Below are 15,259 nucleotides of genomic sequence, written 5' to 3' on the forward strand. Positions count from 1 at the left end.
GAGTCGTTTAAACCAGAATAAAATATAGGGATATGTCTTTCATATTGTCTATGGGAATGCTGTTACTTTAAAGGCACAAATAACAAAATCTAATATAAACAAATACTACTATATTTAACTAAAATTATTTAAACATCAAAGGAAGAAAACAAAAAAAATGAAAAGCAGTATACTTATTTGGAGAAAATATTTGGTAACTGATATATGATTAATTTTAACATCTGGATAGATAATGAAATAATAGAATTTATTAGCAAGAAAAAATAATTTGATTTTAAAGTTGGTAGACAATTGGATGGATATTTCTTTACAGAATACACACAAAAGAAAATGAGAATGTAGAAATTGATAATCAGTGTCCATAGTCATGAGGAACAACATAGTCAGCCAAAAACTCATGTCAACCCTGCAGTGAAATCCCTAAGGAAAAGGTGACTTGTGAATATCTGAGGCTCTCTGGGACTCATTATCACCTGCCTCCTGTACTCCATGGCCTGTAAATTTCCTCACTCCCAGGAGCTGCCTCAAACTGCAGCAGTCTGTAAGAAAATGGTCTTGTATACTTTCTCATATTTCTTTCTCCTCATCACACATTCTTTGGAAATGGAGCTGGAATTTGATCAATGAAGCTATTATTGTGTAGCTCTTTTATTAGTGTAAAAGTGGAAATTGATTTTGACACACCAAAGAAAAAGATAAATTACAAGTGTTGATGAGAGTAGTAAGTAGGGAAAACAAAGCTTCTGTACAGTGTTGGCATGGCCAGTATGCGAACTGTACCAGTATGCGAACTGTACCAGTACGCAAACTGTACCAGTATGTAAACTGTACCAGTATGCAAACTGTACCAGTATGCGAACTGTACCAGTATGTGAACTGTACCAGTATGCAAACTGTACCAGTATGTGAACTGTATAGAACCTTTAAGCAGTCTAACCATGTGACCTAGCAATTCCTCTTAAGGGTACACACTTAAATGAAGTAAAGTAACAATTCATAAGGATACACCATTCAGAAAATCAATTTCAGTTAGGATACTCAAGCTATAGAAGCAAATTAAGTGTCTATCAGTAATGAATGTATAAAGAAATTCAAACACACCCACACACACACACACACACACACACACACACACACACACACACACGCCTCAATATAGTTGCTTTCTACCTGTGGCAGTATGGATGGAATTTGAGTTCATTGTGCTATTGAAAAAAATCCAAGTGTAGAATGAAAAACATTTCAGAATCTCAGTCACGTGAAATTTTTTAACATTCAAATTCACAGAGAGGGTACACTGTTGGTTATCAGGCAGGATGTGTGGACAATAGATACAGAGGTCAAAGAGAACAAAGGATATAATTATATAAAATTAAAGTCTGCTGACCTACTGAACAGCAAGAGATAATAGTATTTATTATATGCTATGAATTTGAAGGCACGTTGCAATATTTCTAACATAAAACGATTTGAGATGATGGGTATGTCAATTCTGTGACTTGATATTTCTTAAGTGAAGAAAAAGCACACAGCAGCAGAGTTACTTCATGAGAAGCAGTCTTAGGAAGTGAAGAATGTCAGCATATTTAAGGGTTTAAAAAAAGATTTAATCTTAGAGTTTGGTATGCTCCTACAATGGCACATCCCACAGAACAAAGGATGTCTCTAAGAAAATATTTTTCTGCCTATCTGTCTCTTCAGAGCACCCTTAATCTCATTGTTTCTGAGGCTGTAGATGAGGGGATTCAACATGGGGATCACTACCATATAGAACACAGACACCACCTTGTTCTGGTCAGTGGAGAAGCTGGACTTGGGCATCACATAAATGAATGTGATGGTCCCATAGAACAGAGTGACTGCTGTGAGGTGGGAGGTGCAGGTGGAGAAGGCCTTCTGTCGACCCTCAGTGGAGTGCATCTTCAAGATGGTGATGAGGATGTAGATGTAGGAGATGGCTATGACGATCACTGTCACAACAATGATGGATCCAGCTGTGAATGAAGGAACAGTTGCAGGGACACTGACATCGGAACAGGAAAGTTCTATTAATGGAGCAAAATCACAGAAAAAGTGATTGACACCATTGGGTCCACAGAAGACTAACGAATAGAAACATATAGTGAAAGACCATGTGTTAAGAAAACCACCTATGTAAGCAATTAAGAGCAATTGGACACAGACTTGTGTGGACATTTTGGTAGAATAAAGCAGTGGGTTGCAAATTGCCATGAAGCGGTCATAAGCCATTGCAGCCAGAATGAAGCATTCACTTGATCCAAAGAAGACAACAGAACCTAGCTGGATGGCACAACCAATGTAGGAGATTGTATGTCTTTCCACCAGGAAGTTGACAAGCATATTGGGTGTGACAGAAGATGAGTAACCTATGTCAGCAAAAGCCAAGTGGCTGAGGAAAAAGTACATGGGATGATGGAGCTGGGAAGAGACTCTGATGAGAAGGATGGTGCTGAGGTTCCCAGACACAGTCACCAGGTAGATGCACAGGAAGATGATGAAGAGGATGACTCTAAGAACTGGATCATCTGTTAATCCAAATAAAACGAACTCTGTCACTGCAGTGTGGTTCCCATCCTCCTGGAAAGCCATGAGATAGTATAGCTGCTGCCAGATCAATGCTGTAATGGAGACATTCCAGAAAGGAATTCATAAATATGTCATTCTCATTAGTTCATAGATGGAAGTTATTATAAACAAGTGCATTATTAAAAATTGAACTTAAATTTTGTTTTATTTTATACTAAGAATTGTGTTCCAATGTTTATAGGTTTATGTGCAATGCATTGTTATAGTTTAATATTTCTAGGTGGAACAACAGGAACCATGTTTGAAGCATTGTGTTTCATTGCTTTCATAAACATTCTGTTAATGCAAGGATTAGATAATGAAATGTTTAATAATATTTAAATTTTTTGGTATACCAAACAAACAAAAAAGAAAAATCCCAAAGTTGTGTATGTCCAGGATGGGACACTGGAACCTGAGTAGTAGCTAACATTTATGTCATGCTTTCTAGATGATAGATACAGAATTACCATTTTATATCTAATTCTTTTTAAATATTCATGAAATGGTTAAGTATTTTTATTATTTGTAATTTATTGATGAGGAAACTAAATTGGAAAATGTATAGTAACTTCCCTAAAATTGTCTAGGTATTAGTGAAGTCAGAATGTGAATCTACAGATTGAATTTAGTTTATTCTTTTTGTAAATTTTTTCAAGTGAAATTACTTAGTAGTTACAATGGAATTGGATATCTGGTAAATGGGAAGAAAATAGGTTAGATTTCAGTTTTGATGGCCAATGTATAAAAAGGTTTCTAGTTATTTACATAGTTTACAATGTCTGTCCATTGAACAAGACATTTAAAAAATCAACAATGTTATAAAATCTTATTGAAAGGATAAGAAAGAATTTTGAAATGAAATCTGTGCATAAAATTATTATTCTAAATAATACCAATTAAACCATTACTTTATTCATTTGAAATGTCAATCTATTTATGCAAAATGTGACATGAATATTCAGAACTAAATTGTGATGTTGTATATTTAGCTGTACACAATCATTTCTTCACATAATATTTAACTGCAGCCTCCTGGAAAAGAATGTGACTTTTAGAACATTGTATTAGTGAATATATTAGGATACTAGACAGTTAGAAAGTGAACCTAGGTTTACATAGGTAGGGGCCAGGTTGACCCATCTCCCAAGATTCTTTCCTTTATATCCTACCCATTATCCAAAGTGTCTAGTTGTCTGCAATGCTGTTGGAGTTTGAATAATACACAAAGTAGGTTTTCCAGAAGATATTTTGATATAGAACTCTCATGCCAACTTATTTCAATGACAGTAATTTTTTAACACTATGTTTGAGTGCTAAGTTTAGATGTTGTTAAACCTATATCAGATTCTTACATTATAGTTGTTCAAATGAGGAATATTGATAAACTGAATTATGCCTATTTAGCCACAATAATTTAAATTAACTCCATTTAAGTTAATGAAAAACTTAAATTTAAAACAGTGAAAGATGCTAAGTGAATGCTGAATTGCATTTACACTGTTTAAGTGATAGCTTATGAACACAATTTTGAAGAACATATACACATATCTATCAGAAATAATGGGAAACCAATTAATTCACAAATTCCTAAATCTCACCTCCCGAAATAAGAATCAGCCCAGAATTCTGACAGAAATCCAAAGCTACGATCATAGAACTCTAAGCTTTCTTTTATTATCGTTTTTTTTCTCAGAAGATCTCCCTGATGAGTGTGATTCTATAGAATCAAAGGTGACATGCAACACACCAGGGATCATTATAGCAGTCTCTAATTACTATTGAATTGTTTATTTCAAACAACTGTAACACAAATACAAGTAATCTTCAAGGACTACAGCAATCCTCATTCTTTTGTTTGTGTAAACATAAGTGCACTCTCATTTGTTAGTTATTTGAAGTATAACAAATTATCTGAAAGGTGAATAGTTTGATGTTTATATCAGTATTTCAGATTAATGGGTACTCAGCTGACTATTTAAAAGTGTAACAGCTTTCTTTCACTTGGTATATGTAATTTTTTAAAAAAATAATTATTTTATTAATTTTGAGACCTTTACATAAAATATTTTGATTTTATTCACTACAAGTGCTCCCATAGCCACATCCCTTTCTATCCACATAACTTTGTTATCATTTTAAAAAAATCCATCAAGCCAATTTTATACTGCCCATAGACTTGTGGGTGTGGATAGTTGACCTGCAACGAACACACCCTTCAAGAAAATTGGTTCTCCTCTCAAGAGCATAGACTTCAGTAAAGGGTGGGACTCCACACTCACCTCCACTGCTCATGCTGGGAACTTGGCTGACTCAAGCTTGTGAAGATCTTATGTATAGTATCACAATCACTGAGGACTTATACACAACACAGGATCTGAGATGCTACTGTCACCAGGAATTAACACCTTAGGGATAACCTCAAGTTCTCACCTGCTTCTACCTTTCCTGTTTCTTCATTTAGGCCCAGATACCTAAAATTAACCATGTCTATAGTCACTGGCCATTGCTTAATAAGCTGATTAACTTCTTAAGGTCTTGTCAGGCCTAAGTCCTCTTGATCTTAGTCCCTACATCCCTTTTTAACAGTGATGCTTTGCTCAATTTCTCCATTGTAATAGTTGTCTTAGTTGACTTTCCTGTGTCCAAGATGCCTTTTTTTCATAATAGGCAGAGTTAGTTAATAATGTGCTTTAAATTTACTCATTTTATATCCACTAACTAATTCCATGTAGTTGAATGTCTCATGTAAGAAACACAACCAATGGCCCAGCAACCTAGCCTTGCAAGTTTTCTTGCTCTTTACACAATTGTTTATATATCTTATTTTTTCATTTTTTATTGGTTATTTTACTTATTTACATTTCAAATGTTATTCCCCTTCCCAGTTTCCTCTCCACAAGTCTCTTATACCCTCCCCCTTCCCCCTGCCTCTATGAGGGTTCTCCCCCACATGCCCACCCACTCCTCCCTCAGCGGCCTAGCATTCCCCTATCCTACATCATCAAGCCGCCACTGGACCAAGGGGCGCCCCTCCCAGTGATGCCAGATAAGGCAATCCTCTGCTACATATCCAGCTGGAGTCATGGGTACCCCCTGTGTAATCTTTGGTTGGTGGTTTAGTCCCTGTGAGCTTTTTTGGGTTGGTTGGTATTATTCTTCCTATGAGGATGCAAGCCCCTTCAACTCCTGTAGTCCTTGCCCTAACTTCCTCATCGGGGTCCTGGTGCACAATCCAATGTTTGGCTGTGTACACCCGCATCTGTATTGGTCAGGATCTGGCAGAGCCTCCCAGGAGACAGCTGTTATCAGGATCCTGTCAGCATTCTTGGCATCCTCAATAGTGTCTGGGTTTGGTGTCTGCATGTAGGATGGATTCCCAGGTGGGGCAATCTCTGGATTGCCTTTCCTTCGGTCTCTGTTACACTCTTTGTCCCTGTATTTCCTTTAGACAGAAGCAATTCTGGGTTAAAATTTTGGAGATGAGTGGGTGGCTCCATCCCTCAACCAGGGGACCATACCTAAACTCTGGTTATGGTCTTGACAGGTTCTTCCTCCCCTTTGTGGGGTATTTCAGATAATGTCATCCCATGGGGTCCTGGGAGGCTCTTGATTTCCCTGTGTCTTGGACTTTCTGGTTGCTACCCCCAGTTCCCCATCCTTTATTGCTACACACCTCTGTTAAATTTCCTGTACATCTCTTCCATCTCCTTCCATACCTGATTCTTCCCCCTCTTTCCCCACCCCCCTTCTCTTTCTCCCAAGTCCCTCCTTCCCAGTACTTCCCTTCATTATTTTGTTCTCCCTTCTAAGTAGGACTGAAACATCCACTCTTTGGTCTTCCTTCCTCTTCATGTGGTCCGTGAGTTGTATCGTGGGTGTTCCATGCTCTTTGCCTAATATCCACTTATCAGTGAGTACATACCATATGTGTTGTTTTGTGACTGAGTTACACCCACTCAGGATGATATTTTCTAGATCCATCCATTTGTCAGCAAATTTCATGGTCATTACTTTTAATAGCTGAGTAGTATTCCATTGTGTACCACATGTTCTATATCCATTCTTTTGTTGAGGGACATCTGGGTGTTTCCATCTTCTGGCTATCATAAATATGTCTGCTATGAACATAGTGGAGCACGTGTCCTTATTACGTGTTGAAGCATCTTCTGGGTATATGCCCAGGAATGGAATAACTGGGTCCTCAGGTAGTAAGTACTATGTACAATTTTCTGAGTAACCACCAGACTGATTTCCAAAGTGGTTGTACCAGTGTGCATTTCCACCAGCAATGGGTAACTGTTCCTCTTTCTTAACATCCTTGCCAGCATCTGCTGTCACCTGACATTTTTTGTTTGTTTGTTTGTTTGGTTTTGTTTTTTGTTTGTTTGTTTTGTTTTTTTGGTGTTTTGGTTTTTCAAGACAGGGTTTCTGTATAGCGCTGGCTGTCCTGGAACTCACTTTGTAGACCAGGCTGGCCTCAAACTCAGAAATCCTCCTGCTTCTGCCTCCCAAGTGCTGGGATTAAAGGTGTGTGCCACCACTGCCTGGCATCACCTGAGTTTTTGATCTTAGCCATTCTGGCTGGTATGAGGTATAATCTCAGGGTTGCTTTGATTTGCATATTTCTGATATATAATTGTCATCTAGAAATCCATCCATTTCTTTTCAATTTTCTAGTTATTGATTTTCTGAATTTCATTGGTATTCATTGTAATGTTTCTATTTTTTTCTCTAATTTTATTAGTTGGGTTTTCTCAACCTCTTTTGGTTATGTTGGATAAAATCTGTCCATTTTGTTTATCAATTCTTTGTTTTATCAGTTCATTTTATTGTCTTTTAATTTCCATTTGATTAATTCCATTCTTGTTCTTTTTATGTTTTACTTATTTTTTTTAAATTTAAAAAAATCATTACTTTTAACTTGTCATTGATTCTCTGTGAATTATGCAGCATGCACACCAATCCCATTCAATTACCCATCCCTTTATATCTACCCTTTGTTCTTGCAACCTCCCCCTCAAAATAAAAATTAACAAAAATAAATACATAAAAGTTAAAAAATAAAAAAAAAAATCCACCTTGGTATGGAAGCTGCAGTGTTTCATGATGTGTCACACAGAATATCCTTTTGACTAAATTATTTGCAAATGCTCATTGCAATGAGTCATTAGTCTGGTTTGAGGTCTCTAGCTTCTGCCACACTATAAATATCCTCCCCAGACTCCTCTCATACACCCTGTTGTTGTCCTGTGCCATGAAAATCTTGCTTTGGATCTGTAGGACCAGAACCTTCACTTTCTCCAGCAGTTCATAGATGGGGTAAAATGTTGGGGTGGAACAACTCAACGCCCTGGATCTGGGCCTGGGTGGTGGCTGAGTTATTCACCTTGCTATCTTTCCTACACCAGCACCACAAGGGCTAGCTCTCCTGTTTTTCCCAGCTGATGGGCTAGGGAAGCTTTCCTGCTTGCTTTAGCTGGCAAGGGGTAGGACTGGTTCTCTGGTGTTCTATCATCAGGTCATTTCTCATTCACTGCCCAGGGAAGGGGTGTGGACATCTTTCCCATATGCTGCAGCCAGTGAGGGGTGGAGCCAGCTCTGTGCAGGCCTCAGCCTTCAAGATGGACCAAGGAGGCAGTTCAAACCAGGGATGTATGCATGGTTCATGGTGGTAACATGGGCCATGGACATTGACACACACCAGTGCTGCTTTAGGGCCACATACCCAGACATGGCCCTCAGGAGTACAGACTGGAATCTCACCATGGACTTGGTGGAAGTACATGCATCTCACATCAGGCTATTCCTCACCTTCATCACCCTCATGCTTCCAACTCCTCCTCTCTTCATAGGAAAGAAACCATTCCCTCTTTTTTGCCCTCCAAAGTATCTCCCACATACTTGCTCATCATATTGGAGCCCACCCATCCACCAACACCTAGTGGCTGGCATGTTTCTGGGTGTCTTCTGTTCCATGCTTCTTTTCTTGATCTTAATTAACTCTTTCCATTTACTGGTTTTGATTTTGCATGTTTTTTTTTTTCTTCAAGGCTTTAACATTCACTGTGAAGTTATTCATTTAAGATATCTTTACTATGTTGTCTTATTCTGTAAAGAAGAAAGTGAAGAGCTGTTTCTAAATTCATTTTATGGAACCATTATTATCATGATACCCAAATAAGATAAATAGTCAATAAAAGAGAAAATTACAGGCCAACCTCTCTGATGAGCACATGTTGTGGTAAATCTCCAACTCAAATAAAATACAACTCAACAGTGAAAATACAACTCAATTAATATGAATACATGCTGTGAGGCTAGATTGCGCAGATATACCACTACACTACGATCTTCCCCATATAAGGAACCCCTTATAACTTGCAGTTTCTCCAGGCCAAGTGCTTTTGCTCCACTTTCCTTCCTCCTCTTCCTTAGTCACCTTCTCTCTCACTCCCAAAACTATCAGCTTCACCAGTCCCTCTTTCTCTGCCCATTCACCAGCTCTAGCCTTTATTTTATAAATTAAGTTGGGAAGAAGGTTTACAGAAAATCACCTGAGTGTTGACTCATTCCTTGTTTGCAGCCCTTCACAGGAGAACAGAATTAACATAAAATACAATTAGCCCCAGGGCTATCTGCAACAAACACAGTTACAAAATTTTCAAAAATCATTTGCAAAGCAAATTCAAGGACATATTAAAAAAGTTATACACCATGATCAAGTAATCTTCATCTTTGAGATGCAGAAATATCTGAATCAATAAATATAGCCTTCTACATGTATAGACTAAAGAACAGAAACCATATAATCACCTAGATGTATCTACATGCACAATAAGCCTTTTATAAACTATAACATCCTTTGATTATAAAAGTCTGAGAGAACTGACCGAGTCTCTCTGTATATGTGTAATAGTTGTGCAGCTTTGTCTTCATGTGGGCCTGCTAACAGTGGGAGCAGGGGCCTACTATGACTCTGTGACCTACCTTTGGGACCCTTTTATTCTACTTGGCTGCCTTGTCACTTGGAATACCTGATAAAGACTAAGGTCAAGAAATTAGTAAAAGTGAATGAGGGCATTCAAGAGACATGTAAATACAAGAAAAGCCAACTAAAATCAATGCCCAGAAAGACATAATAAATATCAGGTTAAAAATTAATGAAATGGAAATGAGAATAATATAAAGAATGATTGAATAAAGTGACTGTTTCTTAAAAATCAAAACAAAACAAAAAAACAGCATAGACAAACCCCTTTCAAACTGGCCAAAAGTAACAATGAAATTAGAGGTGAAAGGAGATACATAGCAACAGATACAAGGATATCCAGATAATATTTAAGGAATAATTTGAAAACTTACATTATGGTAAGATTAAAAACTCTAGACTAAGATTAGATAAAGATGATATACAAACAACTTAGAAATACATGTATGAAGAACAACAAGGCTGGCCTTCTACTGGTGCATATCGATAGCGTGTCTGCTTCCCTGAAGACACCACAGCCTAAAGGCATCCCAGGAGTTCCACTGGATGCAATCTTCAGCACTCAAGAAGGCTAACAAGCTGAAGGGCCCAAGTGAGGATGTCTCAATACCACTTGGGAGGGAGAAGAAAGCAATCACAGGGGTTGAGGGAAGTGAGAGACCTGGGTGGGAAAAGGGACAGTGAAGGGAAGAGGGGAACATGATAAGGTACATGATGGGGGGGGGGACTGAAGCCCTGAGGGCCATGATAAAGAATGGAAACAAGCAACCTTGAGGGGTAGGAGGTGGGGGGATCCTCTAGAATGTACCAGAGACTTGAGTGGTGAGAGGCTCTCAGGACTCAAGACCTTAGATAAAATGCCCTACAGTGGGGAGAGGGAACTTGTAGAGTACACCTCCAGTAGAAAGACAGAGCATCATTTGAAGGGAAACTCTGACCCAGATTTGTTCCCGTCTGAAAGAACTGCAGGGTCAAAAATGGAGAAGATTTTGCAAGACCTAGGGGCCTCTCTTCCCAATGATGGCCGACTAGGCCATCTTCTGCTACATATGCAGCTAGAGACACGAGCTCTGGGGGTACTGGTTAGTTCATATTGTTGTCCCACCTATAGGGTTGCAGAACCCTTCAGCTCCTTGGGTGCTTTCTCTAGCTCCTCCATTGGGGGCCCTGTGTTCCATCCAATAGCTGATTGTGAGCATCCACTTCTGTATTTGCCAGGCACTGGCATAGCCTCACATGAGACAGTTATATCAGGGTCCTTTCAGCAAAATCTTGCTGGCATATGCAATAGTGTCTGGGTTTGGTGGCTGACTATGGGATAGATCCCTGGGTGGGTTAGTCTCTGGATGGTCCATCCTTTCAACTTAGCTCCAAACTTTGTCTCTGTAACTCCTTCCATGGGAATTTTGTTCCCTATTCTAAGGAGGAATGAAGTATCCACACGTTGGTCTTCCTTCTTCTTGATTTTCTTGTGTTTTGCAAATTGTATCTTGGGTATTCTAATACCAGGGTCAAGAAGTGGGAGTGGGTGAGTAGGGGAGCAGGGCTGGGGGAGGGTATAGGGAACTTTCAGGATAGCATTTGAAATGTAAATAAAGAAAATATCAAATAAAAAAAAACGAAAATGGAGAAGAGCCTGAGGGAAAGGAAGTCCAGTGATAGGCCAATTCAGCTCAAGGGGAGGTCCCAAGGCCTGATGCTATTAGTGATACTATGGTGTGCCTACAAATAGTAGCTTAGTGTGGCTGCCCTCCAAAATGCCAAATAAGCAGCTGAAAGAGTCAGATGCAGATATTTACACCCAATCAATGGAGAGAAGTTTGTAATCTCTGTGCTTGAATTTGGAAAAAGCTGGAAGATCATTACTGTCAGCTAACCTGAATCCCTGAGATTGCTCAGACACCAACCAGACAGCATGCACCAGCTGATATGAGGCCCCCAACACATATACAGCAGAGGACTGTTGGGTCTTGACTCAGTGAGAGAAGATGTACCTAACCCTTGAGAGACTTGGTGACCCAGGAAGTGGGAAGGTCTGGTGGGGTGTTGTGGTGGAAATCCTCTTGGAGACAGGGGTAGGGAGGGAGGTGTGCTTTGTGGAAGAGTCAGAGAGTGGACCAGGAGGGAGATAAAGTCTGGACTGTAAAAAAAGATTTAAATAATAATAATAATAATAATAATAATAATAATAATAATAACAACAACAAAGCTACATTTCAGTAGTAATAAAAGGTTTTAGCTTTATGGCTCAGAAAGTAAACACACTTGTTTTGCAATCATGAGTAACCAAGTTTAAATTTGTAACATTTACATAAAATACTAGATAAGGCTCTATATAATTGTAATCCCAGCATTTGGAGTGTGGAGACAGACAGATTCTGAGATCTTGCTTGCCAGTTGGAATATTTAAATATTAAACTTTTAGTTCAATGAAAGACCCTGTATCAAAAGAAATCAATTTGACAACTGGTAGAGAAAGATATCCTATATCATGTTCAGTTCTTCACATGTATGCACAGGGATATATGCATGTGTACAGTCATAGGAATGCAATATATGCCCATGCACAAATGCTCGCCACTCAACTAAAAAAATCCATACTGTTTCATCCATGAATCTTGTCAGATCTTTGAAAAGATGCTGACACCAGTGCTCTTCAAACTTTCTAAAAATATTCTGACAAATTGATTTTGAGAAGAGTTATATATATATATTTTCTCCCTTTTCTTTTTCTTTTTTTGAGACAGGGTTTCTCTGTCTAGCCCTGGCTGTGCTGGAACTCACTCTGTAGACCAGGCTGAACTCAGAAATCCACCAGCCTCTGCCTCCCAAGTGCTGGGATTAAAGGTGTGTGCCACCACTCCCCGGATCAGAGTTATATTTGTAATAAATACAGACAAAGACACAAACAAAAATAAGCTAGCAAGCCAACTTCCCTGATGAAGATGGATGCAAATATTTTTAATAAAATGCTTCCAAATCTAATTCAACTACATATCAGAAAAATAATTCATCATGACCATATTGACATATTTGAAGGATACATGGATGGTTTAACATAGGCAAATTAACAAATAATGCATTAATGTACTTATGGACAAAAAGCAGAATCACATAATTGTATCAGTAGCTGAAGAAAAGGTCTATGAGAAACCTTAATATTACTTCTTTATAAAAGCCCCAAGGAAACTAGTAATTAAGTAAATATGCCTCAATACACTAAAGGTTACATAGAACAAAGCTATAACCTACTTTATACTAAATGGGAGAAAACTCAAAAGTATTTCCATTAAAGTCAGAAATTAAAAGACTGCTTTCTTATTTAGTGCTTTCTTGAAGTTCTAGCTTGTGTAATGGCACAGGATAAAGAAATAAGATACAGCTAAGAGAGGAAGAAGTAAAATTGTAACTATTTGCAAATAATGTGATCAGACATAAGAGGAAACAAAAACAAAACCAGAAAACTTTTAGAACTTGTAAGTACCTTCGTCCAGGAGCAGGGCACAAAATCAATATGTGAATATCAGATTTTATTTTTATGAATGTATTAATATTTTATTCTATTATCATGGCTTTTATAATTCCTTATAAAATATGAAGCATGAATGCAGAGAGAGACAAAAGAAGGCAAGAAGGGAGAATAGAGGAAGGCAAAAGACGAGTAGGAAGGAGAAAGGGGCACATATAAATAGAGAGGGAGTGGTACTGGTGAATACGGTCAAAATGCACGATAAAACTGAAAGAATATACCCCTGTGAAACCTATTGCTATGTATAATGAATATGCACTGATGGAAAAACAAATCTTGTAAATGTCCCAAATCATAGTTACATACAGCTGTTCATTAGCTACTATGTATCTGTTAGCAGTAAGGTGTTGCTATTGAATTGAGGCAACCAAAGAGCCTCTTCCCAACAGATTTCCTTCATTAGCTATGGAGTTCCTCTTGAAGGATTACACTTTTTGTCTCTGTTACTATGGAAAATGGGAGTTTCTTGGATGAAGTATGATTTGTTCTGAAACAAACAAACAAACAAACAAACACAGTGATCAAACATTTGTGAGGGTTTATAGCCTAAGAGTATACACGGAGGGACCTATGGCACCAGCTGCATATGTAGCAGAGTATTGCCTTATCTGGCATCAATGGGAGGTGAAGTCCTTGGTTCTGTGGAGGCTTGATGCCCTAGCATAGGGGGATTATAGGATGGTGAGGTGGGAGTGGGTGGATGGGTGGGTAGGGAAGCACTCTCATAGAGGCAGGGAATGGGGGATGGGATAGAGGGTTTTGGAGGGGAAACTGGGAAGGGGGAGAACATTTGAAATATAAATAAATAAAATAACCAATAAAAAATAGGCAAAAATATGTACTGATGAAATTGTATAGATAGAAAAGGGGATTTTCAAGCAAAAGAAATATGGAGAAGGTGGTTTCAGGACTCAGCAGAACTTAGGAAATTAGTCTGAACAGGTGAGAGGGTGCGCCAGAGAACCGGACAGCTTCTGGGACAGGCAGAAGCACAGAGCCGCTGAGGCAGCACCCTTGGCAGGCCGCAGACAGCCAGCCACCATCCGGACCAGATGACAGGTGTCTGCCTGGCTTGGGAGGCAGCTTCAGCCTCAGCAGCAGCGGTCGCCATCTTGATTCCGGGACTCCCTGGAACTTAGGAATTTAGTCTGCACAGGTGAGAGTCTGCACCACAGAAGCTGACAGCTTCTGGGAACTGCCAAAGCAACACAGCTTCTGAGAAAGGCCCTGTTTTGGGCCTTCTTCGGCCAGGAGGAGGTCCAAAAACAAGATATCTGTGCACCTTCCCTGTAAGAGAGCTTGCCAGCAGAGAGTGCTCTGAGCACTGAAACTCAGAGGAGAGAATCTGTCTCCCAGGTCTGCTGATAGACGGTAACAGAATCACCAGAAGAACAATCTCTAAACAGAGTCAACTATAACTACTAACTCCAGAGATTACCAGATGGCAAAAGGTAAACGTAGGAATCTTACTAACAGGAACCAAGACCACTCACCATCATCAGAACCCAGCACTCCCACTTCGTCCAGTCCAGGACACCCCAACACACCTGAAAACCTAGACCTAGATTTAAAAGCATATCTCATGATGATGGTAGAGGACATCAAGAAGGACTTTAATAAATCACTTAAAGAAATACAGGAGAACACTGCTAAAGAGTTACAAGTCCTTAGAGAAAAACAGGAAAACACAATCAACAGGTAGAAGTCCTTACAGAAAAAGAGGAAAAAACATACAAACATGTGATGGAAATGAACAAAACCATACTAGACCTAAAAAGGGAAGTAGACACAATAAAGAAAACTCAAAGTGAGGCAACACTGGAGATAGAAACCCTAGGAAAGAAATCTGGAACCATAGATGCGCGCATCAGCAACAGAATACAAGAGATGGAAGAGAGAATCTCAGGTGCAGAAGATTCCATAGAGAACATCGGCACAACAATCAAAGAAAATGGAAAATGCAAAAAGATCCTAACTCAAAATATCCAGGAAATCCAGGACACAATGAGAAGACCAAACCTACGGATAATAGGAGTGGATGAGAATGAAGATTTTCAACTCAAAGGACCAGCAAACATCTTCAACAAAATTATTGAAGAAAACTTCCCAAATCTAAAGAAAGAGATGCCCATGAACATACAAGAAGCCTACAG

General features: G+C 38.9%; 1 protein-coding gene across 1 annotated transcript; it reads right to left on the reverse strand.

The window, feature by feature from the left end:
* Positions 1 to 1,563: 1,563 nt before the first annotated feature.
* Olfr478 (olfactory receptor 478) lies at positions 1,564 to 4,236 on the reverse strand. The gene is made up of 2 exons (NM_146734.2): positions 4,188 to 4,236; positions 1,564 to 2,639 (listed from the first exon to the last, which is right to left on the reverse strand). Exon 2 carries the CDS (start codon positions 2,608 to 2,610, stop codon positions 1,666 to 1,668), a length of 945 nt encoding a protein of 314 aa, NP_666945.1. The 5' UTR covers positions 2,611 to 2,639; positions 4,188 to 4,236; the 3' UTR covers positions 1,564 to 1,665.
* Between the last annotated feature and the right edge of the window lie 11,023 nt (positions 4,237 to 15,259).

This window comes from Mus musculus, chromosome 7 (assembly GCF_000001635.26).
Source record: "Mus musculus strain C57BL/6J chromosome 7, GRCm38.p6 C57BL/6J".
Taxonomy (NCBI): domain Eukaryota; kingdom Metazoa; phylum Chordata; class Mammalia; order Rodentia; family Muridae; genus Mus; species Mus musculus.